The 25,297-nt window shown below is 33.6% G+C and overlaps 4 protein-coding genes across 7 annotated transcripts; 1 reads left to right on the top strand and 3 right to left on the bottom strand.

The window, feature by feature from the left end:
* Positions 1–1,913: 1,913 nt before the first annotated feature.
* Positions 1,914–6,107, bottom strand: LOC7482192 (BAG family molecular chaperone regulator 7). The gene is made up of 3 exons (XM_002318851.4): positions 5,269–6,107; positions 4,882–5,172; positions 1,914–2,342 (listed from the first exon to the last, which is right to left on the bottom strand). Exons 1-3 carry the CDS (start codon positions 5,965–5,967, stop codon positions 2,112–2,114), a joined length of 1,221 nt encoding a protein of 406 aa, XP_002318887.3. The 5' UTR covers positions 5,968–6,107; the 3' UTR covers positions 1,914–2,111.
* A 3,776-nt stretch (positions 6,108–9,883) lies between these two features.
* Positions 9,884–15,942, top strand: LOC7482193 (peroxisomal 2,4-dienoyl-CoA reductase [(3E)-enoyl-CoA-producing]). The gene is made up of 5 exons (XM_002318254.4): positions 9,884–10,228; positions 10,768–10,927; positions 11,206–11,378; positions 11,465–11,687; positions 15,626–15,942. The coding sequence occupies exons 1-5, from the start codon at positions 10,040–10,042 to the stop codon at positions 15,778–15,780; spliced, it is 900 nt and encodes a 299-aa protein (XP_002318290.1). The 5' UTR covers positions 9,884–10,039; the 3' UTR covers positions 15,781–15,942.
* A 1,061-nt stretch (positions 15,943–17,003) lies between these two features.
* Positions 17,004–18,456, bottom strand: LOC7453983 (uncharacterized). Its single transcript, XM_002318852.4, has one exon. It carries the CDS (start codon positions 18,181–18,183, stop codon positions 17,227–17,229), a length of 957 nt encoding a protein of 318 aa, XP_002318888.2. The 5' UTR covers positions 18,184–18,456; the 3' UTR covers positions 17,004–17,226.
* Positions 18,457–21,882: 3,426 nt separating this feature from the next.
* Positions 21,883–25,081, bottom strand: LOC7482195 (MADS-box protein FBP24). Of its 4 annotated transcripts, none has more exons than XM_002318854.4 (8): positions 24,991–25,081; positions 24,432–24,701; positions 23,645–23,711; positions 23,400–23,564; positions 22,767–22,808; positions 22,636–22,680; positions 22,187–22,416; positions 21,883–22,091 (listed from the first exon to the last, which is right to left on the bottom strand). In XM_002318854.4, coding segments are annotated over exons 2-8 (738 nt in total). In that variant the 5' UTR covers positions 24,620–24,701; positions 24,991–25,081; the 3' UTR covers positions 21,883–22,090. The 4 variants fall into 4 exon arrangements, with proteins under 4 accessions (XP_002318890.2, XP_052302044.1, XP_052302045.1 ...); XM_052446084.1 differs by having other exon boundaries at positions 21,883–22,087; XM_052446085.1 differs by having other exon boundaries at positions 21,883–22,087; positions 23,400–23,552.
* Positions 25,082–25,297: the final 216 nt, after the last annotated feature.

Below are 25,297 nucleotides of genomic sequence, written 5' to 3'. Positions count from 1 at the left end.
TATAAGGAAAAAGACTTTGTTGAGAGAGAGAGAGAGAGAGAGAGAGAGAGAGAGTCTCTTATTAATAATGTTGCATTATTTTTAATTATTCATTGTTTTACCAGTACGTATACCAACTTGTAGCATTTGATTCTTGAGTACCGTAAAATTGGTCTAAATTTGCTCGCACATATTTAAAGGGAAGAAATCCCTTCTGCTTAAAAAATCGAAGAAAAGAAGAAGAACGAAGAAGAAGAAGAAAATCCACAACACCCATGTTGACAATGAACAGCTGAGGCTTATAATATCTCCGCAAATGTAACAGAGAGCATAACGTTGAGCTATTAGCCTGTTTGAGATTGTAATAGTGATTGTAGTTTATATTATTTTTTATTTAAAAATATATTAAAATAATATATTTTTAATTTTTTAAAATTAACACAATAAAATAATTTAAAAACATAAAAAAATATAATTTAAAAAAAAACAATTAAATTTTAAGAGAACAACGGCCTTGGTTGGTAGAACAGTAGAAGTTGAACTCATGCATGAAATAAGAATATATAATAAAGTCCTTACCACCGGACCAAGTGGCTGCTTATAAATTTATCTGAACTTCGTAGTTGTTTGAAGAAATTGCAAGGTCAAGTTTTTCTCTGGTTTTAAAGATACAATTTTCCATGGGCGACTCATGAGAACAGATTTGCTAGGGAAGACAAAGTTTATGTCAACACAAACTGCATTGAATTTCTAAATAAAGCCCTATTTGAATTGCTTTAAACCAATTCCAAGAGGTTAGAGTATCCTGCTTTGGTTACTTCATGATATTATAAGTATCTTAGGGTTTAAGAAGTGTTAAAATAAAATATACCTTGCAATAGATATAATACTTAATTAATTATAAGAGTTTCATGTAAATTGGTTAGATTTTAAGGATATAAATAATTATTTTACTGTGAAATTTATATTACCAAATGAATAGCATTTGATTTTTTAAGGTGACGTTATTTTTTGAGCCGTCATTATTAGGAACTTACATAATTATTGAACAATTAAATAATTTCTTGAGTAATTAATAAAATAAGTTTTTAGTACAACAAATGAAAGAAAATTGCTTTATAATATGACATTACCCACCAATTGCAAAACTCAGAGGGACTGTTTGGCTTGTATTTTTTGATTTTTTTTTTTTCAAATTAATATTTTTAGATTATATTGATGTAAAATATAAACTTTAAAAAAATAAAAAATATAAGCTCTTTAGAGCTTGTTTGGAAGTGCTTTTAAAAAAATTTTAATTTTTTTTTTTCTTTAAAGTAATATGTTTTTTATGTTTTCAAATCATTTTGATATGATGATCTCAAAAATAATTTTTAAAAAATACAAAAATATCATTGACATATTTTTCTAAATGAAAAGCACTTTAAAAAACAACCACAACCACACTCTCAAACACCCTCTAAAACACCTCTAAAACAGAAACTCTATGACGCTCCCATGACGCTCCCTAAGAGTCTAGTTAGGTCAATCCTGGCACCTACAGGGCCTAAAAATGGTCGCTAGAAACTGATCACGACAATTACTTAATCATTCAAGTAAGGCAAGCCCCCACTTTCATTGTATCGGAGCCCAGAACAAGTCTGTGTCCTGTCTGGCTACAAGGGGTCTCCTACACAGACCCACACCAGTCCCCAATAAATGACCAATGACCCACACGCTTTCATCAGAAAATACAGAAAGCTCAAGGTAAAGAACACACGCATTCTCCAGCAGTGACGAGATGCAAGTTCATAATGCCCTGCCTAATCCTATCTGTGAGCAAACTAAACATGACGCGAAAAGATTAAAAGACATGAGGTGATCCAATGTTTGATCATATAAGATTAACTGGACTCTAGGGTGAGAGAATTAATAAACTAGGTGAAAACTGGAAGTGGAGACATGAAAATCAGAGCACACAACTCTCATTCAAAAGACAACAGCAAGCTAGGGCAACCACATCAAACATGGCATGATGAGTTAACAGGAGCTTTCAAATTGCGTTCAATATTCTAGAACAACAAAGAAAGAAGCCGGGACACCCAAGAAAAACACACAAGCGGAATGAGTTTTTCTTACTAAACATGACTTGCTTACAAGCATGCCTCAAAGGTGGCGGTGCCATCCTCTTCTTTATCAAGCATCTGGACAACCTGGGCCACACCTTCAGCAATTTCCTTTCGAATGATACCATCAGGCATATCAAATGTTCGTCTTCTCATAGAAAGTGATTTACCGGCAGGCTGGGGGTCCACCACATCAAGCATTGCCTCCAGCTCATCCACCATTGACCGCTTTGCAGCTCGAACCATTAGATCAGCTCCCTGCACAACCCAACACATCAAATGCACATTAAAGAACCAATAGAAGTAAGGAGATGTTAGGCAGGAAGGGAGCTACTTAGCTGCCATCACCCCCACCACCAAAACCAACATATTCGGAAAATGAGAACTGAGAAGCGGGTATTTTAGATCTGAACAGCAACTAGTCTAACCATGAGATCCAAGTTATCTAGCCATTCTCCTTTTCCCCCATTAAACTTGGACATCTAAGATCTAATTGGCATGACAATAGTAGTAAAACAAGAGATGGTTCATATAATCATATTAAGGTTATTGATCCTTGAATATTGCAGACATGACTTACAAAAAACAGACTGGCTGCATAAGCAAAGTTCATCACAATCAGAATGGCACTCTTAATGCAAACTCAACAACACATACATATTCTCACGAGCCAAAATAATAATAATCATGATAAAAATAAAATTAAAACATCTAAATAAATGGTAGAAGAGACACAACATAAGACCTCTCTCATGGGTCATCAAATGTAAATCAGTTCATTACATTTTTTTAAACATGTCTTTTACAGGAAACCTGATGAATTAGGCATGGAAATATTACTTTAGCACCCCACCCCCCCCCCCCCCCACACACACACACTTTTTTTTTTAGATGAACAGAATGTGAGGAATTTAAATGAGCACAGAAGTTCAGTTCTTGACATCTAGATTTAAGAGCCCACAATCATCACCATCAGTTTTAACAGGGAAAGACATAAAAAACAGGTAGAAATTGTTAACTTCCTCAATCAACTAGAATCAATTGTTGTGCTTTCAACTCAAGTGTTATAAAAGGAGGGGTGAGCCTTAGCCTATGTTTGATAATGTGGTGGGAGCAGCTACAACCACAAGCTCAGTTATTTGGTACAATTGCAAAAGCATCAACATAATACTTCTGCAATTGGTACATCAAGATAGTATAAAGCTGTATCATTTATGTGAAATCCTTGTTCGGAATGAATGTAAAAAAGGTTAACAAATGTACTCCACCATACCTGTTTTCTAATAGCATTCATATAAACACTGAGACCCTCAAAGTTCATTCTTCTTCTTTTTTTCTTTTCAAATGAGCAACCAGTAAACAGACTAAATCCCAATTTGAGGCCGGTAGAAAATTCAAGAAACTATTACCAAATAGGACCCGAGTGAATGAGGGCAAAACATGTTAAAATTAATCACTGGTAAAGAAAGGAAGATGAAGAAAAAGAACAGAATCATATGATCACACAGCAACCTACAGCTGAGGAAAAGAAAGCCAACCAGATATGTTAGAGCATATCTAACTAATTGGGTCAATGATTGATGTAGTGGACCCGATCCATCCGATAATTTCTTCATAAAACTACCTATCCTTATTTCTGATTTGGTACTTGCTACTTTTTCCTTCAACATTAAGATTTGAACCTAGAACCTACCTAAACCACAGCCCATTCCATAAACATTTCAGCTAAAGAACAACTGAAAGTTATATCTTCAATTATATAGCCAATTAAGAAATTTAAGAACTGCTACATCAAGTTCAGCTCTCAGCCATTGAATTTCAATATGATCATTCTGGGTGGTTTTTACCACTCAACCTAACATCACAGAGCACCTGTCCCATCCAAGATCTATCAGACTGGACATCCATGTAAACTCTAGTAGCTCATATTCAAAATCAAGACAAATTATAGCCTTCCAAAATTAGAGAAATTGCAGTTGAAACTTGCCAACACCAAGAAGCTGAAAGCAAATCATACATCTAGATGTAGCCTACGAAAACATGGTAGCACTGCACTTCACGAACCAAAATGTTATGTGCATGTTTTATCATCCCAGTTCCCCAAGGTTATGGGAAGGACAAGCTTGACCACCACATTTTCCATGTAATTAATATTGCGGCCAAACAAATCAGAACCAAGCTATCTAGCAAGTTCATTTGCTTGTTACAGAACATACAAGACACTAGCCATGTAAGCAGCCAATATCAAAATCATAGGTGAGTATTGGTTGTTTAATACTACAATAGTTGCATTCAATCTTTGAACAAGAGGACATCTTTAGTGAGATCAAACAGCAGCTCTCACATGTTCCTAAACATGTGTGCCCCAACTTTTTAACATATTTTATCAAAACAAACAAACATGATCTATAAAATTCTTAATTCGATATACTCTTTCGGTACTAATCTTAATAGTCAAACATATGAAGATAGCAAAATACAACACGAGAATGGATGCAATCCAAAAGATTGTTGTAATAATTGATGCAAAACTACTACGTTGATAAAATTCACTTCCTAATTCTGGAAAACACAATGTCGCATGGGATTTTATAAAGGAAAAATCTTCCATGAAATCTATTCAGGTACTCAATCAAGCAATAACGGCAAATTACTAAAACCAAGCCTAGAAAACTTCAAACCAGTTCCAAGTCCAACAATTTAACGTCAACATCAACAGTAACCGTAAGTAATCATCTAAGCACATTTCAAGCAAATTGCAGAGCCTGTCATTTCAAATAAGCAAAACATGATTTACCTCAATGGCATCAACAGTAAGAAGCAGCACAATAATTTTCTCCGAAAACCTCTGCCTCTCCTCAGCATCACGCGCAACATGGCGCCTATATGAAAAGTTATTAAACAAAGCTCTAAGCTCCTTCAACTTAGCTTTTGCAATCGCCAACTCTCTAAGCGCACGAAGTGCCTGTGATCTCCGGATCAAATAAGCCCTAAATGTAATCTGAATCAACAATGCTGCATCCTGAGGCGACAATTCCTTCTTCTTCCCCTTCCTCTTCTCCACCACTCCAGCTCTCTTTGCAAATGCCTATAAGAACATACAATAAAAACGTGATCTTTTCAACTACTATTCTCGTTCAAGCACATTTAACTAGCTTGAATGCAGGAAAACAGCACAGATTACCTGGCGCAAAACAACAGCTCCATGATCAGGGTAATCTTCGATTTCAACAAGACGCGTGGCGCACTGTCCTTTCTTCTCCTTAGCCTCTATCTTTTTCTCCTTCTCCTTCTCCTTCTCTTTCTTTTCTGATTTGCTACCGTCACCTGCAAATCCACTTGATGTTTCAAACGTATACTTCCGCGAGATAGGAATCTCTTCCTCTCCTTTTCCTTTAATCTCAGCAGTCCATTTATAATTCTTAGTCTTCTCTTCTTTCTTCTTCTTCTCTTCTCCTCCTTTGATCTCTGCTGTCAGTTTATACTTCCTTTCTGTCACCGGTCCTTTAATCTCCGCTGTCCACGTGTACTTCCTCTCAGCACCACTCCCGCCGTTGATCTTCGGGTTGACTAGCCTGTCAAACTTTGACTCGAGCTCGCTGACGCGATCATGAAGAGTGTGCAAGCGCAAGTCAGTCTCAAATCGGTCGTGGATACTCTTGCTCGTGTAAAACGAACGCGTTTTAACCAGATCAGTCACTGTATCAAAAACCTCGAAAGAGGTAGGCTTCGAGCACAAGAGATCGAAAGCAGCAAAACCGAGCTCCTCGGGTTCTTCAAAGGATGGAAAAACGAGTGATTTCGGAGTGAAAATGGAGGTTTCTCTGAGTAAGACGGGAGCATAGTGCGGCTCAAAGATTTCGATTCTTCTAAATCGGCTCATGAGTCGGGCGAGTTTTGAAGGCTTACTCGGTGAGTTGGGGGGAGGGGGGGGGGAGGGGGGGGGAGTAAAGTGGATGATAGAGTGAAGATGTTGATGGTGAGTAATTAAGGGAAATCCAGAGGACAAGAAGACAAGAGTGTGAGTTTAACGAGGAATTAGAAGGACATAAATTGGAGGATAGTCAAAAGTAGATCATAAGGGTAAAATGGGGATTTTATTTTGATTGCGATGTTTGTCTGGATTTGATAGCGAGTATTAGTGGATAATAAGTCTCCATTAACGGTGCTAAATGACATCCTTTTTATGACATGTAGATTGTTGATTTTTTCCCACCAAATAATAAATAATTTTATTTTAGCAATTCATTATAAATTATATCTATTATTACAGTAAAAACACCGTTCAGAATTTTGTTGAATTTATATTATTCTAAAAATGTTTTTGAAATTCATCAAGATTAAATTATTTTTTTTAAATGATTCCAAGAATACATTATTTAAATGATTTTGCAAAAATTAACTTGGATACAAGAAGTGTGAATAAGAAGTGTGAATAATTTATTTAGAATTTAATTGATGAGTTATTAATTACTTTATAAAATAATAGATGAGATTTTATGTTGTATTTTAATTTTTTTTATTTGAAAAGAAATTTCATTGTCAAGGAATTTAATTTTCAAGCTTTTTAGAACCCTCGGAATTAGTAGTGAAGTGTTATATTTGAAATCATTTTGAAAGTCAATAATTAAACTTTTAATGAAATTTAATCTTAAAAAGTGATACAAAAATAAATTAGAGGTCTACCATTTTTATTTACCGTATTAAAAAAAGAGGAAATAATGTTAAAATCAATTTTTTTAAAATACTCATCTACAATGATAATAATATAGAAAACAAATTTTTTCTACTATTCTAAGCAAGTAAATTCAACTTATTTATTGAAATTAAATTAAATTAAATACTATAATGAAATTCAATTACAGTTGAGAGTTAGTTCAAAATAACATGTTAGTATATATAATTAATTAAAAAAGCAATACATCTCAATTATTCAAACTAAAAATAAAATAAAACAAAACAAAGAGTGATAATCCTAAGTTTTTTTAAATGATAAAATGTGTGAAAGATATTAAACAATACGAAAAACTACTATAAATTAACAAAGTAAATTCATCATTATCTAAAAATAGAATACTACAACCTAATTTTGCAATATTGCTAAAATTGATTCCAGCGTAATTTGTTTTATGTTCACATATATATATATATAATAAAATGATATAATTTTAAAGAAATTAAATGGAGTATAAGTAATTATAAAAATGACATCTCATTAATTTATCACATTCATCCCTAAAAAAACAACTAATATCTAGCGTAGGATGTGTGCCTGCCCAATCACCTCTTGTCTACAAGATTAAACCGTTAATTAAATAGATTTCCAAGGTTTAAAACACGGGTCGCCGCATATTAGAGGAGGATGAAAGTACAGAAGTGTCCATGACCTGATCAAAAAATTACGGGGACATGAGAATCTGGTAGTGCGATTACAGCACGGAGGAGCGCATCATGTGGGGTCCGAGAATTTGTGTCCTTTGTTATCGCACGTGATTTAAGGGCTTGGGCTCGGCTTTCTCTTTTCAAGAGGCTCCGATTGAAATTCTATTTTTGGTAGTTTTCGGCCCTTACTACTATTTGGACTGGCTAATCAGCTGCATCTCACTCTGATAATTCGGGTGAAAATTTATCATAAAAATTATATTTAGAACATATTTATTTTTGCATTTTTAAAGTATTTTTAAAAAAAATTAAAAGTTTTTTTTTATTTTTTATTTTAAATTAATATTTTTTTAGTGTTTTCAAATTATTTTTATTTACTGATATCAAAAATAATTTTTTTAAAAATAAAAAAATATTATTTTAAAGCTTTTCCGAGTAAAAAATATTTTAAAAAACAACCACAATTATATTCTCAAATACCCTTTTAGTATAATGGTCAAATTAAGGTTTAGACCTGTCTTGGATTAAAAGTAAAATAAAAAAATTACCCTAGTTTAACTTAATTTAAAATTACAGCTAGTTTATAATCTTGCTGATCTATGTAAAATTAAAAAACTTATTCACATTATTTTTAAAATATATTTTTTAAAAATAATATTATTTTAATTCTTAAAAAAAAAATTCTAGCTAATCTGCCAACCTGCAATCCAAATTTTGCCCCGGTTGAGCTCTGGCTGGAAACTATATGGATTAGTGAATTTATTGATTTTTTTTAGAAAATTGTTGACATGGTGTAATTTTTAATTCTCCTCGAAAAACTTAACCCGGGTAACTTTTGATGATCCTGTGATGGAATTGGCATGGTCCGAAACAAAATGGGCATGCGATAATGATACTTCTCGAGTAAGATTAATATAATATAATGTTTTCGTAATAGATGTTGGAAAAGAATATTGAAAAAGGTTATTTTGCTCTTTACTTCTTTGTATCCCTTCCTTTTAATAGTGAGGTCTGTGTTTCTATTTTTTTTTAATAATAATAATTGATCGTATTTCATAAACTGAGTTCTTGACTACACCCACAACACCGTTATAATCTTTTTCTTTGTGCATATTTGGGGTAACGTTTTGAGCAGCTCAAAACTTTAACACTACCGTTTTCGGTGGTGTTTGATATTGTATTTTGAAAGATATTTTAAAAGGATTTAGTTTTATTTTTTTATATTTTTAAAGTAATTTGATGTGTTGATATTAAAAATAAATTTTAAAAATAAAAAAATATTTTAATATATTTTTAAATAAAAAATACTTTAAAAAACAACATCAACAATATCCTCAAACAGGCAAGTGCACTAGAAAAAAAAAATCACACACATGGTGAATCATATTCAACATGCATAATTATATTGGTTATTTGCAAAATAAATTTATTTTCAACCGTAAGTTTTAGTTAAATATTTCTTTTTTTTAATTAATAAAAGCTAAAACTAATTGGAAGATTCTATAATTGCAGAGTCTTTAGCATTAGAACACTATAATGATATTTTTGCCCCTCTCACTAAAAAACTTATAACTAGTTGTTAAGGGTATTAAGATCTTCTCACATGTCACATTAATCATTTTCAAAGCAATCTTGTGCAATTATGTCTTTTCTTATTTAAAAACACGATAAAAAAATTAAAATACTTTTAAAAGTAAAATTTTCAATACTTAAATCAAGAGATAATTTGGTACATTCAAATAGTTTTTCTGTTATTATCATGTAAGATAAGGAATAATTTTGTATCTGGTTTAATATAAAAAAATTCAAAATCATAATGAAATGACTAAGATGTCCTTGAAAGTTAAACAATTAAAACTGACTTAAGGACTCTTTTATCCTTTCTCAAAAGTTTTTTTCTTTTTATTATCATGTCAGATCAAGGAAAATTTAGTGTATATGTATATATATATAAAAACAGGTATGTATACAACACTTGAAGACATACAAAAAGCGTGAGCACACTTTGATAAACCGAGTTCCATGTCAAATAAAAAAAATTGACATATTGATAAACAAATATTGAATTAATTCATTAACTTTCAAATTAACCTAATAAATCCACTTAGATTTGAACGGGATCTTATAAATATTAAATTTGTGTTCAGGTATTTGTGTAAAATACTTTTTAAAAATAATTTTTATTTAAAAATATATAAAAATAATTTTTTAAAATTTTTATTTTTAACATTAACACATAAAAATCATTAAAAAAACTCTAAAAAAATATTAATTTAATATATTTTAAGTAAAATATAATTTAAAACACATAAATAAATAAATAAAAACTGCAAAACCTATCACACCCCCCATCACTCAGGCAATGTAAATGTAAAACCAAAAAAAGAAAGATACTATAATTTTTTGAGCACATAAGAAGAAATAAAAAAGAAAGACAGAATCTGTGGCTGAATTTTGTCTGTTGACACACATCACATGCCAACAATATTATAAAACGGAGTTACGATCAACCGAATTTTACATCGAGAAAAGCGAGCAAGGAGCTGCAAACGAAGTCAAGGAAGAAGGCATCAATGGTAGAGTCACCATTCAAGCCAGAGATACTAAGAGGGAAGGTAGCTTTATTGACAGGAGGTGGGTCAGGAATCGGGTATGAGATATCTCTACAGCTTGGCAAACATGGAGCATCTATTGCCATCATGGGTCGACGTAAACATGTTGTTGACTCTGCTGTTTCCTCTCTTAACTCGCTTGGAATTCCTGTAAGTCTCTCTGATGATATCATCTGTTTGACCATCTGGGTTATCTTTATTTTGTTTCATTTCCGTATGTATGGTGATTTTTTGAACTCTTGGATTTGTTTGGTTGCTGAGAAAGCACAGGAAAGGTCTAGGGAATTCCAGTTATTATTATTTATTTTTTGAAAAAAGGCTTCCTTTTTGGCCGGTCAACTGCTTGAAACGACTTCCCGTTTTGCTTGCAATGAGGAGTTTTATACTGAAACGACATGTTGTTTGGTAGGAAGACGATGATAGTCATATGCACTGTATATTATTAGAAAAGTGAATTCTTCAGTGCCTTTGAAAAATCCCAAGGGATTGAAGAAGCATGGAAACTACCTTGAACCGGATGTTTCAAACATTCGATTATGGAGGAGGGCATTGAATGCTGTTTACATACCTTTTCAAATCCTCTGAAGGAAATCTGTTTCTCATGTTTAATTTAGCTGGATAATTGGTAGTATTAGGATCTGGTTTTGTCTGTGTAGAAGTGAACTTTTTTGTTATTGTGTACGTCGCAGGCAATAGGATTCGAGGGAGATGTTCGCAAGAGAGAAGATGCAATTAGAGTCGTGGAATCTACTTTCAAGCATTTTGGTAGGCTTGACATTCTTGTAAATGCTGCAGCTGGCAATTTTCTTGTTCCTTCCGAGGATTTATCCTCCAATGGATTCAGGACAGGTTGGTTTTTATTCTTAAGCACAAGCATAATCTGTGCAGTTGGTTTTGACTTTAAGAACTTCTTAAATATATTTTGGAGTTTGGTACGATTATTTCAGCTGAATTTTAGATTGTTAAATTTTTTTTCTAGTTATTTGACGAATTTAAGCTTAATAGTAGTGAAGATTGTATCGGTTGTTCCAATAACGTAACAGAAGTCTCATCTCTCACATTGATAGCCCATGAAAGGCTGGTCTTAGAGGAGCAAAGTTGAGTAACCCTTTTCTTCTTTTCTGCAGTAATGGATATAGACTCTGTTGGCACTTTCACAATGTGCCATGAAGCACTCAAGTATCTAAAGAAAGGGGGACTTGGGAAGGATCCATCTACCGCTGGCGGAACGATAATAAACATAAGTGCGACTCTGCATTATACAGCAACATGGTATCAAATCCATGTATCTGCTGCTAAGGTTAGTAAGTTAATTCTGTAAGTTATCAAGTTTATGCTCTAAAATGTGTATAAATATCTTCCCAACGTTTTTTTATTGGTGTTCAGGCAGCAGTTGATAGCATTACAAGAAACTTGGCATTGGAGTGGGGAACAGATTATGATATCAGAGTTAATGGGATTGCTCCAGGTCCTATTGGAGACACTGCAGGCATGAGTAAACTTGGACTTGAAGGGATATTGAGCAAAGCTATGGAGAAGATGCCTCTGTTTAAAGTGGGAGAGAAATGGGATATAGCCATGGCTGCTGTCTATCTTGCATCTGATGCAGGTTAGGGTTGCATATACTCTGTCTATTACTTGATCCTTTTATGTAATTCTGTGCAATGTTTTACACTGCCCTTTACAAACACTATTACTAGCGTTGAAGAAAAGCTTAAGCACTCCTTTTCTACATAGATTGTAAATGAGAATGTCTAGCTCTGATCACTTAGCACAAAGTTTTTTGTCCAGCAGGATCAATCAAGGACCTTATAAAATAGTTAATTACCTAAAACGTCAAACTGTCAATTATAAATTAATTTAGAACAACAATTTATTATGTATTTGTATAAAGAATAAAACTCATATAATTAATACAAGCATCATATATAAAATATAAAAAAAATTAGAGTTAAATGTACTGGTTATCTAGAATTATATTACTTAAGTATGAAGGTGAGCTTTTGCGTTGCAATACAAATTTGAATTTCAAATCTTATAAAATTTAATCCAAAATTAAATAGATAAAAAAAACTGAGAATATTTTAATTACTTAAGCTGTGACTTCTCCTTGTTTTCTTTTTTTGAAAAATGATACGTAGAGAGGAAGCTATGCTTATTATATTAATAAAAGACCTAAACATATTTAGTATACGAGATGTATATTTAAGATTTGAATTAGAAAATTTTATTAATTAGTGACATTTAATTAATACATCTTACATACAACTCAATATTGTAATATTTTCAGCAGGGTCATTTCAATACATTTACCTTTAAAAATTTTAACTATCAACATGCATATATGGGTAGTATATTTTTGACTTTTTTTTACAATAATTGAGATACCCCTCAATATATGTCTAGCCCTACCAGCTGTTCAGTAACAATAATTTTGAAGCATCTTGCTTTCAAATTTAGGTAGTTTTTTTTGCCACTGCGATTCAGCAAATAGCCGAGATATGGGGACTTGGTTTGCAACAGTTACAGAGGTTTAGTGCAAGAGTGGAGTTATCCAGGTTGTAGAGATAGTGGGAGGGAGAAAGCATAGCTTTCATGACTCTTGTTTATAGAAAGCTTGATACGTTAGAAGTTTAGAACGACCTGCTATGGTCTTATGCTATGACTTGATCTCTTATTTATTACCACTTTGTTTTCTTTTTTCAGTTTTAGAAATCCCCAGCTACCATTTTGAGAAAAAGAAAGGTATACTTTGGCCATGTTTGTTTCCCGGAATTCACTTTCCGGGAAACCACTTTCCAAACTTTCCTGTGTTTGTTTGCCATTAGGAAAGTTGGTCAACGGAAAACACTTTCCGGTCAACGGAAACACTTTTCGGTCAACGGAAAACACTTTCCAGTCAACGGAAACACTTTTCGAATTTGGTTTGGTTTTCAGGAAAGTGTTTTCCCTTTTGGCTGTGTTTGTTTTCTGGAAAGTGATTTCCGGGAAACCACTTTCCAAACTTTCCTGTGTTTGTTTGCCATTAGAAAAGTTGGTCAACGGAAAACACTTTCCAGTCAAAAGAAAATTTGGCTTGGTTTTCAGGAAAGTGTTTTCCTGGAAAATTTGGGCGGAAAACACTTTCCAGAAGTTGTGAAAAATTTAGAAATGTCATTATTTGCTGATTATATCAAATTTGATCCTCAAACTTTTGATTGTTATATATAATTTATTTTGAATATTTATTTTTCAATTCTATCTCTTAAAATTTAATTTTTATATTAATTTTGGTCCTTATTTTTATAATTGCTATTTGCTTTTTCCTTATCATTTTTTATTGAAATTTTTTATCTATCAAATTTGGTCCTCATTCTTTTGATTGTTACTTATTTTATTTGAAATAATTTATGAAATGTTAATTATTATTATTTTAATTTCTTCACCTTTTATTTTATTTTTAATTTTTTAGATTTGATCTCTATTATTTTGATTATTATTTATTTTATTTGAGATAATTTATGAAATTATATTTTTTTTTAATTTCATTCTCATTCAACTTTTTAATTTGTAAGATCTGTTCCTCATTATTTTAATAAACTTGAGAAAATAAAACATTAATAAGTTATTTTCCAGCTCATTTTCCATGACATAACCAAACACTGGAAAGTGTTTTCCAACTTATTTTCCATTACACTACCAAACATTGGAAAATACTTTCCCGGAATTTACTTTCCCGGAATTCACTTTCCCCGGAATTCACTTTCCAAAAGGAAACTACTTTCCAGCAAACAAACGGGGTCTTTGTCACTTTCCGCAGGCAGATGGATGTTCTCCTAAGTAGCTTTTGCAGCTGTGGTATAAAAAAAGTTATAAATTGTAGTTTTTTCATAACCATGGTTTTAAGAGAGTTTTTAATGGGATCCATGTAAAACTGTAGCTGATGAAGTCCCAAAAACCCAAATAGCCTAGGAATAGGGCTTATGAGTTAGATAATTGATTAATCAATTGGTCTTAATAATCTTATCCATTCTCCTTAGCCAAGGTAGGTGTTTGGTAGACCAAGGTGACTTGTGGCTAGTGCCCGTAAAAAGTCTCATTTGGTGAAGGTGAGAACTCTTTTTAAAGAGAGAAAATATAAGAATATTCTAGAGAGAAATACTCTGAAAAGATTGTGAACATTTGATTTGAAGGTTTCGTGGTGTATTTATAGCTTATGAGTTTTGTCTTTTTGTGAAAAGGAGGGTCTGAAGTGTAATTTTACCCTGATAACATTTAATGAGGTATAAATATCCCTTACATCTATATTAATGTTTGATAGAAATATGGTGAGTCTGTGAATGATTTTTATACACCTAAAAGGTATAGATAAATTAGGGTTCAAGTTATTAGATGTAGCTAAGCCCATAGAAACTGAGTTCTTCCCCTGAGCTAGACCTAAAAAAGGAGAGTCATCCCATTAGGCGTGTCCCAGGTAGGATGGTCATCCTCTTAGGCGTGCCAAGGGAGGATGGTCATTTCCTTGGGCGTGCGTTACCTTGAATTTTTTGAACTGTCAAGTCTAAGTGTTTTGAGTCTAACATGTTTTTCATATCTACATTACCTTGAACTTAGCTAATTGTCAAATCAAAGTACATTGAGTTTGACATGTTTGCTAGACCTATGTTATCTTGGATTTGGTTGACTACCAAGTTCAAGTGCAATGAACTTGGTTGACTGCCAAGTTCAAGTGCGTTGGATCTAGCATGTTCGTCAGACTCACATTACTTCATTCACTTGAACGTGCCAAGGGAGGATGATCGTTACCTTAGACTTGACTGACTGACAAGTTCAAGTGCCTTAGGTCTAGCATGTTCGCTAGACTTACATTATCTCATTTCCTTGGATGTGTTAAGGGAGTATGATCATTCATTGGACGTACTCAAGGGAGGATGATTGTTATCTTGAGGATTTGACTGACTGCAAAGTCCAAGTATCTTAAGTCAGGCATGTTCACCAAATCCACATTACCTCATTGAAGTGTGCTTGTTTTTTAAAAAATTTATACTCATAAATCTTTCTTGATTTGATGTTTTTTGGTAAAAATATATTGATAAAAATTTGGTTCATCATTAGTGTTTTGATTAACCAAATATTTTTAAAATCGTGTAAAATACAGATGCAACGACACTTTCCCACTCGGCCAATCAGACCCACCCTTAATCATTAACTCAAAGCATCCTAGCAGGGAGGAAGAATGCATCCATGCAAAATATGAATGTTTCATTTTTTTTCCATGATATAAACTTTTGAGGAGCTTTTTCGAGTTCACTACAATCAAAGATCTTATGAACACCTTTGTTGAACTTGAACCGCTTTATATATTTGCAATAAGTTAATCCGGAAATCATATAGCAATCCCAGTTATCACCGCCTACCTCATTGCCTTCCCAGTCTGATGCCTTTTGCTCCTCCGATTTCGTATGATTAAATTGCTGCATCTTTTGTGAGAAAGAATTCTGCCTGTCTTGTTTACTCAATTTTCTTATTGTACTTTTGAATAATGTTATGAATCATTTTAATGTTTAGGAAAATATGTCAATGGAACAACATTGGTTGTTGATGGGGGTGAATGGCTGAGCAAACCTCGTCATTTTCCTAAAGACGCAGTGAAGCAACTGTCCCGAGTGGTGGAGAAGAGGTCCAAACACGCACCGGCTGGAATTCCTCGGAGTAAGCTATAACTCCCATCAGATAACAAGGGAATTCAACTGGATTTCGTGCCAGAAGATTTATTCTTCTATCAGATCACAAATTAAGCGCAGTCGCTACTTCCTATAAATGAAATAATTCTGTTTTAAGAAATCAAAGCATCAATAATACAGAATTTCAGACTGGTTTAGAAAGTCTTGAGGGAATTACATTACTAGTCCAGACTGTCATATTATGGCCTGGAAGTCACTCAACTCCAATGGATACCATGGTGCCTTTTCTTAAACTACAAGAAAACAAGAAATACCAATTAAACACACATGGTGAAATCATCCAGTACTAACCAAGAATCATGATCTTAATCTACATCAGTTACAGTGAAACCTCAAACTACTGCAGGACACCATGAAAGAAACAAAACCCATTAACACAAATGTCCAAAACGCCATTTTTACCAGATCCCAAGAACCAAATACAATTACAAAGAACCCCAGAAAAAACCTCAAGACAAAGCGTTAAAAAGATGAAAAAAAAAAAAAAACCCTCCGCAGAGAGAATAAAGTGGAACCTTTTGAGGAACACCATGGGGAGAGACAATGATGTAAGATAGCTTAAATATGGTTTGTAGATCACTTATAAACATAACAAACTTAATTCCACAAAGACTTCTGCTTCTAAATAGCAGTGACATGCAGTTGAATACACGACCATTTCCCCCCACTCACCCTTGTATAGTCATTAAAAATATACAGGGTGAAGGAGAAAAGGCCTCCACTTCTAAGATGTTCAAAAGAAGTCCCACCTCACAACTAAAACAAGATCCAAAACTAAAAAGAATCCAAGAAAAAGAGGGCAAAAGAAAGAAAATGGCGTTATCAAGCTTCAAGATGAACTTGTTTAAATCTTTAAACAAGGGGCATCGATCAAAGCTTAGTTCTGTCCTTATAGTCATAAGGACATGATACTGACATCAACGAACGATGAAAATGGAATAGTGAACAAAACATTTACCAAGTCTTCGGACTTTGCCATGTCAAGGAATCAAATATTATCAGTTAATCATCAACAAGCCAATCACAGCACCGCCAACAAGTCAAGCTAGTGTAAAACTTGTAATGACTAAATCCAAAAAATGGAAATTCCAACCCTGAAAGTGACAAGCATAACCTGTTTCTTATTGCGACCATCAACTGAACACAAGCCATTAATTCAAACACGAAACTATAAGCCACAAAGTATCAACTATATATCATACTAAAGCAACACAACCAATAAATAAAATTAATCAGGAACTGTGGTAAGCAATGTCAACCAGTGGAATAAAGAACATCGTATCATCGTTGAATTGACAGTCTGATACACATTCTCAAAGAAAAGGAGACCAATTTAAACAAGTTTCCACACAACCATCTCAAAGATTACATACATAACAGCTTACTAATGATGCCAATTCTGTCTTCCTCTGTGTTTCCACCAGCTCAGGCATCCAAGTTCTCCATCTGAATGCTGCTTTTCAAAGGCACATACTCTCCAAGATACCCACCAAGATGCTCATGTAAGGCAGTCTTATCAATCCCTTGATGATGATAACTCTTGCAAACATAATAAAACACACTTTGCACCAACAATCCCACCAAATTCACAATCACCAAAGCCCCAACCAAGAAACCACCAACAACAATCCTTGTAAACACTCCATATTTATCTCCACCATGAACCACAACAGTTGCAAAAACCACAGAAACCGATCCACAAATAGACAAATACCCAAAAACAAGAACACCGGCCACTCGAATCTTCCCTTTCAACAACTCGTAACTCTTTTTCATAGCAACAAGACCATAAACTGGCTCCAAGACAGAAACCACACTAGCCAAATGCCAAAGTGCAGTTATATAAACATGAACAACCAAGAAAAGCACACCAATCACCATCAAGGAGAACAAAACCAAGAGAGTGTTCTGAATATCAATACCAACAATCAAAATCACCAAGAAGAGCAAGAAAACAGAATTATAAACCAACATCAACAAACAAACCCACAAGAAAGTGATAAACAAACGCTTAAAAACTTGAGGGATAGCAGACGTGGTAGAGGAAAAAGAAACAGGCTTTGAAGTGTAAAGAGAAGCAACAGTGAAAACAACAGCAGCAGTTGATAGAAGAGAGAAGGCAAACAAAAAGATTAAATAAAAGAATTGAAAAACCAAAAGAAGGGTCCATTGACGAGTGTTTTGGCTTGATGGGTGATCTTGAATTTGGTCCAATAGAGGATGGGTAAAAAGAGAATGCGCCAAGCTTGCAAAAGATAAAGGAAAGATTAAAGCAACGGTGATTAGCTGAAAAGTTTTTGGTGATTGTTTTGGGATTGAAGTAGATTCCTTTAAGATTTCTGGTATCGTCAAGAATTGTAGCTCTTCTGTTGCAAGATCCATGGCGGGCTTCTTCTCTGTTTCTTGAAAGAAAGATCAAAGCTTTTAGAGAGTGAGACAGACGGTGGAGGAGGTTGAAGAGATGTGTCGGTGATGATGGGTTCTGGAAATTTGCGAAGCGAACGAAGGAAGGAAGGTAGCTGAATTTTTTTTAATTTCTTTTATTGGATTTGGTGGATTTGGAATTTTTATTGTTCTTTTTGTTTGGTTTTGATTCATACACAGGGTAGATCTGGTGCAGTAAAAGAGATGTGATCATGTTTTGACATGTGAACTAGCATTTGCCTTCTTTTTTTCGTCCGAGTTTGATGACATTAAATTATTTTTTCCCAGTTTAAAAACTAATCGATTTGAGGCAATTAATTCAAAAAAATAATTTCAAAATGATTTTTTTTTTATAATTTTTTTTTTAGAAAGTTAACAGATTTTTAGATCAGTTTTTTTTTTTAGATCAGTTTTACTTGAATTAGTTAGGTCCTGGATTAAATTTAAGTTTTTGATCGTGTCTGGACCATTCTAAACCTAGTCTAGATTAGTTTGAGTTTTATAATTATATTTTTTTATTAAATAATTTAAAAATATTAAAAAAATACTTTAGAAAACCCGAACTCCAAGGTAAAATAATATATAAGCGAGCATCATGGATACCAAGCGAGTTTCAACCATTTTTCACGTATGCTTAGTTCTCACATATTTAATGCGTATTATGAACTCCATGCCACATTAACTTAAGAAGATATATTATAATAATAATTATTTTTAAAAATATTTTTTTGTTTATAAATATATTAAAATAATATATATTTTTAAATTTATTCTTCTGACCTCTGTCGATCCCCTGACAGGCTGGCAGGTTGCCACCGGCAAGGCAAGTGTGGTATGGTTAAGGGTAAGAGTGAAATACTATTTTTAAAACAAACACTTTAATTAATTTTTTCTATTTCTAAAAATTTGTTGCAGCCGTCACTCTCAACTTTGCTTTAAAGATAACAAAATAATCATTAGTTATCAACACAACAACTATGGAAATTAGCCTAATGAGAAGAGGTTGAAATACAGTACATAGACAGTATCTTGCAGCTCTTGGATGTGTATAATTAGAAGTTTATACACGCAGTGTGGAATCTGCAGAATTGTAATAATAATGTCTCCAATGAGCTTGGATGTGTATCATTAATTAGCCCCCAAACCCAATCCATGCAAGCGCGTTAACCTTGATTTGGGCCTGAAGGAACTTTTGGGTGGGGAAATTGGTAGCAAGTGAAAAGAAATGTGGGATTACCAGAAGAGTGGATTCTCTCCGGCGAGGTCAGCAATGGTATCTTCTTGGCCAAGAAGTTTTGGATTGGAGTAGCAAATATGCAAACGAGCAAGAGGAGTACGCGAGTGATCATCCATAAGATGATCCATGCATGTTCTTTGCAATAATACCAACATGTCGACTTGACCAGCACCAAAAACTTGACCACAAATGTTCTCCAATGCACTCCCCATTCCCAACATGAAACCAAAAGAGAAGGTGCCAATGACAGAAAGGGAAATGGAAACGGAAGAGAGGTGAATGTTTCCAAAATGGCCGACAAATATATAGGGTTAACAAGTTTCTACCATGATGACAGATTATATTAAAGGCTATTGGACCTGCAATCTTCCACAACTTGACAGTCTCTTCGCAGAGCACAGACTTTATGGTTTTAATTTGAATCTCCTGGACGGCAAGTAGTTTCCTCCAGCCTCATCAGCTGATGATTTATTAATCAGAAATGTTGTCTCCATGGACAATTGGACATGGTCAGTCAGTAAAGGTTTCTGAGCCTCTAAGGTTCAGCAAATGTCTGTGCTGCAGTCCACAGTAAACCTTGTGATATGTTGCTAGCAAAGACCATACCAAAATCAACTAGATAAAAGGATTGCAATTTACAAACCGATAATGTCTCAAAATCCAAGGTATATAACTAAAAAATTATTTAGAGTTTGTGATAGTGGTTAATTAATATATTCAAGTGTTTAGATTTTTTCTTCTTAATCTAAAGAACTTTAGGTTTATAATAGAAGCTTGAATACTTGCAAAATCAATCCCAATCGAAGAGACTTAAAAGCCTTTTGATGATAAAGTCAGTATATTTATAAGAAATATATTAATTAACCTAAAGTAATAAATGATTTAAAAGAACCTTAAATTCAAGGAACAAAGATGTTTGTTCTTGAGTTTTATGTTGGTAAATACTTTGAAATCTATGTATCTTTATCTCAAAAGATGAAAAGTTATGAACCCCTTATCTAAATGGTTTATAGGGTATTATACCCCCTGAACCTTGTTGTTTTTAGAAAAAGAAAAGACAATAATGTCCTGTACTTTCGGTGAAATTAATGAAAGACAATATCTCTTACATATCATTAATGAGATAATAATTATGGTAGGTCCCTCATGAGACCTTGTATACACCTATAAACATAGATAAATCATTATCATAACATGAACGACTATTCTAGATGAAGATGCATGATGATTTATCATGTCTTTAATACTTATATTGTAGAGGATCGTCCAAGATCAGACATATAGCCTTAAAACTTGGTAATGTCTAAGTTTTTTGGGCTGACATGTTCACTAAACCCACATTTCCTTAGACTTGATTGATTGACAAATCAAAGCTCTTTGGGTCTGACATGTTCGTCAGACCAAGTTTTTTGGGTCAATTTCTCATCAAACTTTTTCAACCCTTATGCAACAGTATAACCCCTGCCAAACTCAGCCTTTCCTCTTTTTATCCACTAGTGTTTGCCTAACAACTAAGTGTTTTCCCTTATCTAGAGATTTCCCCACACTTTCCCCTGTTACAAGATAAGCAGAACACACAAGTAAAAAGGATACAACGTATAAAAGCACACAAATTATTACAGGAACCAATCCAAACCTTTATTAATCTCAACAATAAAGGAAATAAAAATTGCATGCTATACACAAAACTAGTATATTATACACCCAAATTGGCATCTTTTACACAACTCCAGTTTATTTATAGACAAGCATATGAAAGGTTACAAAGCATAAAACTACCTTCACTATATTTTAAGAAGTAGAGGTGTACTTTCCTCCATGTTCTCATGAACTTAGTGAGTGATTTTAACTTATGACTCTATAATTTTAATGTTTTGAGAAGCAATCCCAGCTATGTTCTCGTGCTCAGCAGCTTTGCCTCTATGATTTGGACACCCATTTCTCTCATGAAACCATGTTCTTATGAAATTAGTTGGTGATTTTAACCCACAATCTCATAATCTTAGTGTCTTAAAAAGCAATCTCAACCATTCTCTTTCTCTCTCAACATTTGGCATTGGGATTTTGGTCGAGGAACATGTGCATCAACCGTCATGACTTGAGTTAATTTTCGTAACATTGTGTTTTGTTTACTAGGTTTTAGCATAGATGTTAGATTTAGTTGAAGGACTGATCGAAAAAGAATCTTGATAAATGAATTATTAGGTAAATTTTTGTTAATTGTTTATTATTAAAACGGCATTCTTTTAATTTTTCTTAAATCTTGATATTGATATGATGAAATTTTGATTTTGCCATTTTCTTTCTGCACGAATAAATAGAAAGAGGGTGATAATATGATTATGCTCGTTCTTTCAACCTATATGTAAAACCTTGTGTCTGGTTAAAAAAAAAGGAGAAAATTCTGATAAATATTTCCCTTGCTAACAATTGCATATAACTAGGCTTTTGATTCCAATTAATCAAGTTTCACTAACAGTAAGGTCACACACTCAAAAGAAAGAAAAAAAAAATCAATATGGAAATTAAAAATAAAATATATATCATGATAAACTCCATGCTAATGTGCGTCTTAGCATCCTAACTTTTTCCTGCCCACTTCCTCTTTTCATGCAAATACAGAACCTATCTGCACAAAACATAATCCAATAAATTTAATCAAGTATATATGTCCAAGAAATTAAGAAATTAAGAATAAATAGATTAGTGCATGCTTTGTGTTACCATATATAGTTGGAGGGATCAGGGATGGAGAGACTGAAATCTTGAAGGTTAGGCTGTGTAGGCTGGACACGGTAAGGCTGGAACTGTGGAGGGAGTGGAGCAAGCTGAAGTAGACTACTAATTGGCTGATCTTCATCAGAAAACTGAAACTGCTCGAGCATTCGTTGTTGTTCCATTGGCTTCACCATTGCTGCAGCTGCCTGTTGTTGCTCCAACATTGCAACATGATGCTGCAATATCCCAATGCCAAAAGAGAATGATATATCTGACATTGATAGTCAGTCAAGTGATTCAAGTATAAATTCATCGAAAACTAGAGTTGATGAATCAAAATTAAAGATTTTTCTTCCATGCTTAAAAATATATTATCGGATCAAACTATATAGATGAAAGACAATATTGTAAGTAAGCCTCCATGTAACCTAAGAGAAAAAAAATGATTTACTTACCAGATGGTACTGTATTTGTTGATTTTCCTCCTCCAACATTTTCTCCTAACACAAGAAATTTTTTTTGCAAGTGATACAAGAAAATAAAAAAGTTTTCATTGGAAGATATAGATGATAAACGATTTAATTACCTTTCTTCGCAGATTGTCCACCTGCTGTTGCAAAAGCTCAAGCTGCATTCCAAATACAAAGAGAGTTTTGATTTTGGAACTTTGAGACATCTTTCTAGGACTCGAATATTTACATGCAGAAAAAGCTTGATGGATTTGGGTGATCGACTTGCATAATAATGAATCAGAATCAATAAAATTCTATAACAATTTTGAGGTACCAGGATGAATTATTGACTTGCATATTTTGTTTTTTTCCCATTTGTTTCACCTGGTTTTATTAGCTCAAACTTTTGCATATTCTTGGCCTAGTATATGTTGCCATTGCTTAATATATAAAGCATTAAAAATGCCTTTAATTCTGTTTCCAATCAAGAGATCATCAAAATCTTCAACTGAGCATCATAATTATTATAATTATCAAACCCAACCCAAGACCTAGTTAACAAGTTTTATGACTCAATCTGGTTCTCTCTTCAAATCGTTGCAATGAAACCCATGCCAAGTTATAAACTTGACCCGTCAGCCCAAGTTAGGTTCTAGGTCGACAGATTATAAACTTGATTTATCAGCACGAGTTGAGTTTAATAATTATGCTTGGCATGTATTATTATTATTGAATGATTGGAAGAGTACGGTAAAACGAATTAATACCTTCTGAGCTCGAACCTTGTTAACCGAGCACTCTAGCTGCTTTTCAAGTTCGACCAAACCCTCATGGTGCAAGGAACTCAGGTTTTCGCCTTTGTAGCATCGAACACTCAACTGAAGATCATCCGTCTCTTTCCTGATTCTTTTCGATTCCTTCTGAATTTGTTCCTAAAATATTAAGATCAAAACATCACAACCTTAATCTGGTTAATAGAGTCATATCGATAAGGTAAAGGGAAGGTTTGTACCCAGTCATTGCTTTCTAGAACACGCATTCCTTTTGAAATCTCATACCTTCTGATGATGTGTGGTATGCTGCATGTGTCAAATATAAAATGATGATAGTTTTTATTAGCTCAGTAAAATATGTTTTCATCAAACAGAACAAGACTATATTCATATGCGCGCAAAGGTAACAACTTTCTTAGAATTCCTTGCAAAAAAAGCTTTTAGAACCAACAGATACACAATTAAGGAATCTACTCTACAATTACCATTTGGGGCTTGCTAAGCCCTAAATTATGTAGAAATTAATAACAAGACAGAATTAAACATAAGTCATATTACACTTGTGGCAAGGCAGAGATGATCATCATGAAGCTGCTTTATAGTGATATATATGTATGGACCTATAGTAACTTGGAGGTAGAAGATTGAGAGTCAAGGATGGCCAAATGTTGGACCTTGCTGAGGCTAAGGGAGCTAACAAGAAAACTTATCAATTAAGACAAATCGTTATCAGCACTGGAAAGAGCACTTTAAGGGTTAAAAAAAGAAGCAAAAGGCGGTCAAAACATATGATAAAAACATGATAAAACAGCATAAAAGTCAACATTTTCATAGAAAATATTATTCATCTCATCGATCGTAAAAGTTATATCATCAAAGAACTCATTTTTGCTCCAAGAAATCATTAGCTGACCCCCTTAAATCCATTAATGATTTAGATAGATACAAATTAAATCATTTATTAAAGGAATTTGTTAAATTTAATGCTATAGCATTATGGTCATTTTTGTTTTTTCTCTTCTTTACCTGGACGACTCATTGCAGAATTCATAAAGCTTCCCATTGCTCGAGAAGATGATGAGTCCTATTTCAGCATCACAGAGCACAGAGAGCTCATGGGTCTTCTTGAAAAGCCCTCCTCTGCGTTTGGAAAATGTGACTTGCCTGGCTGTGCGGTTCTCAATCCTAGTTATTGCTATCTTTCCTCTTCCCATTTTTCAAAATGTCTTCTTCTCTTGTTAGGAGAATACTATGAAAAGGAAATCCTATCCTCTCTGGTATACCTCACTTAATTTCCTGGTAATGTCAAGAGGAAAAAAACACATAAAAATTTAGCACCACTAAAAACTGCTTGATGGCACAGAAATAATGGGCTATGATTTAGGGGGAAAAAATGTTAACTAGGATGCATGCTATATGTGCAGTACTTAAAACTATTAAATGAAGAACTAATTGTAATGAGAAGTGGAAAACTTAGTTTCTAAAATCCCTAAAGATGACAGTTTTTTGGTAGCAGATGGAAGAGATCAGAAAATCAGAGAGGTAGAGGAGGAGGAGGAGGAAAACTTTTGTTTCTTTCTCTTACCTTTATTTTATCGTCTATGCTTCCTTAACTTCAAGTTCGATCAACTTTATATATAGGCCATGCTGTAACCTTCCCCAGTCTTCCATTGCTTAATTTCTCATGGACTGGCACAGAAAAACAAAATTATTACGGCATGTTGTGATTTGTGACTGTTAACTACTCCAGCGCTGTCATGCATGCGACCTTAGCTTTTGGAATTTGCCAAATTAGGGAAGGTCTAAGTTTTGAATGAACACTAGCATGCTTGCCATGTAAAGAAACCCTATTCCCTGTGGAAAAAACAAGGTGCATGTATCCCTGGCAAATG

Source organism: Populus trichocarpa, chromosome 12 (assembly GCF_000002775.5).
Source record: "Populus trichocarpa isolate Nisqually-1 chromosome 12, P.trichocarpa_v4.1, whole genome shotgun sequence".
Taxonomy (NCBI): domain Eukaryota; kingdom Viridiplantae; phylum Streptophyta; class Magnoliopsida; order Malpighiales; family Salicaceae; genus Populus; species Populus trichocarpa.
The sequence above is the reverse complement of the archived record's forward strand: the minus strand, read 5'-3'. Positions and strand labels throughout refer to the sequence as shown.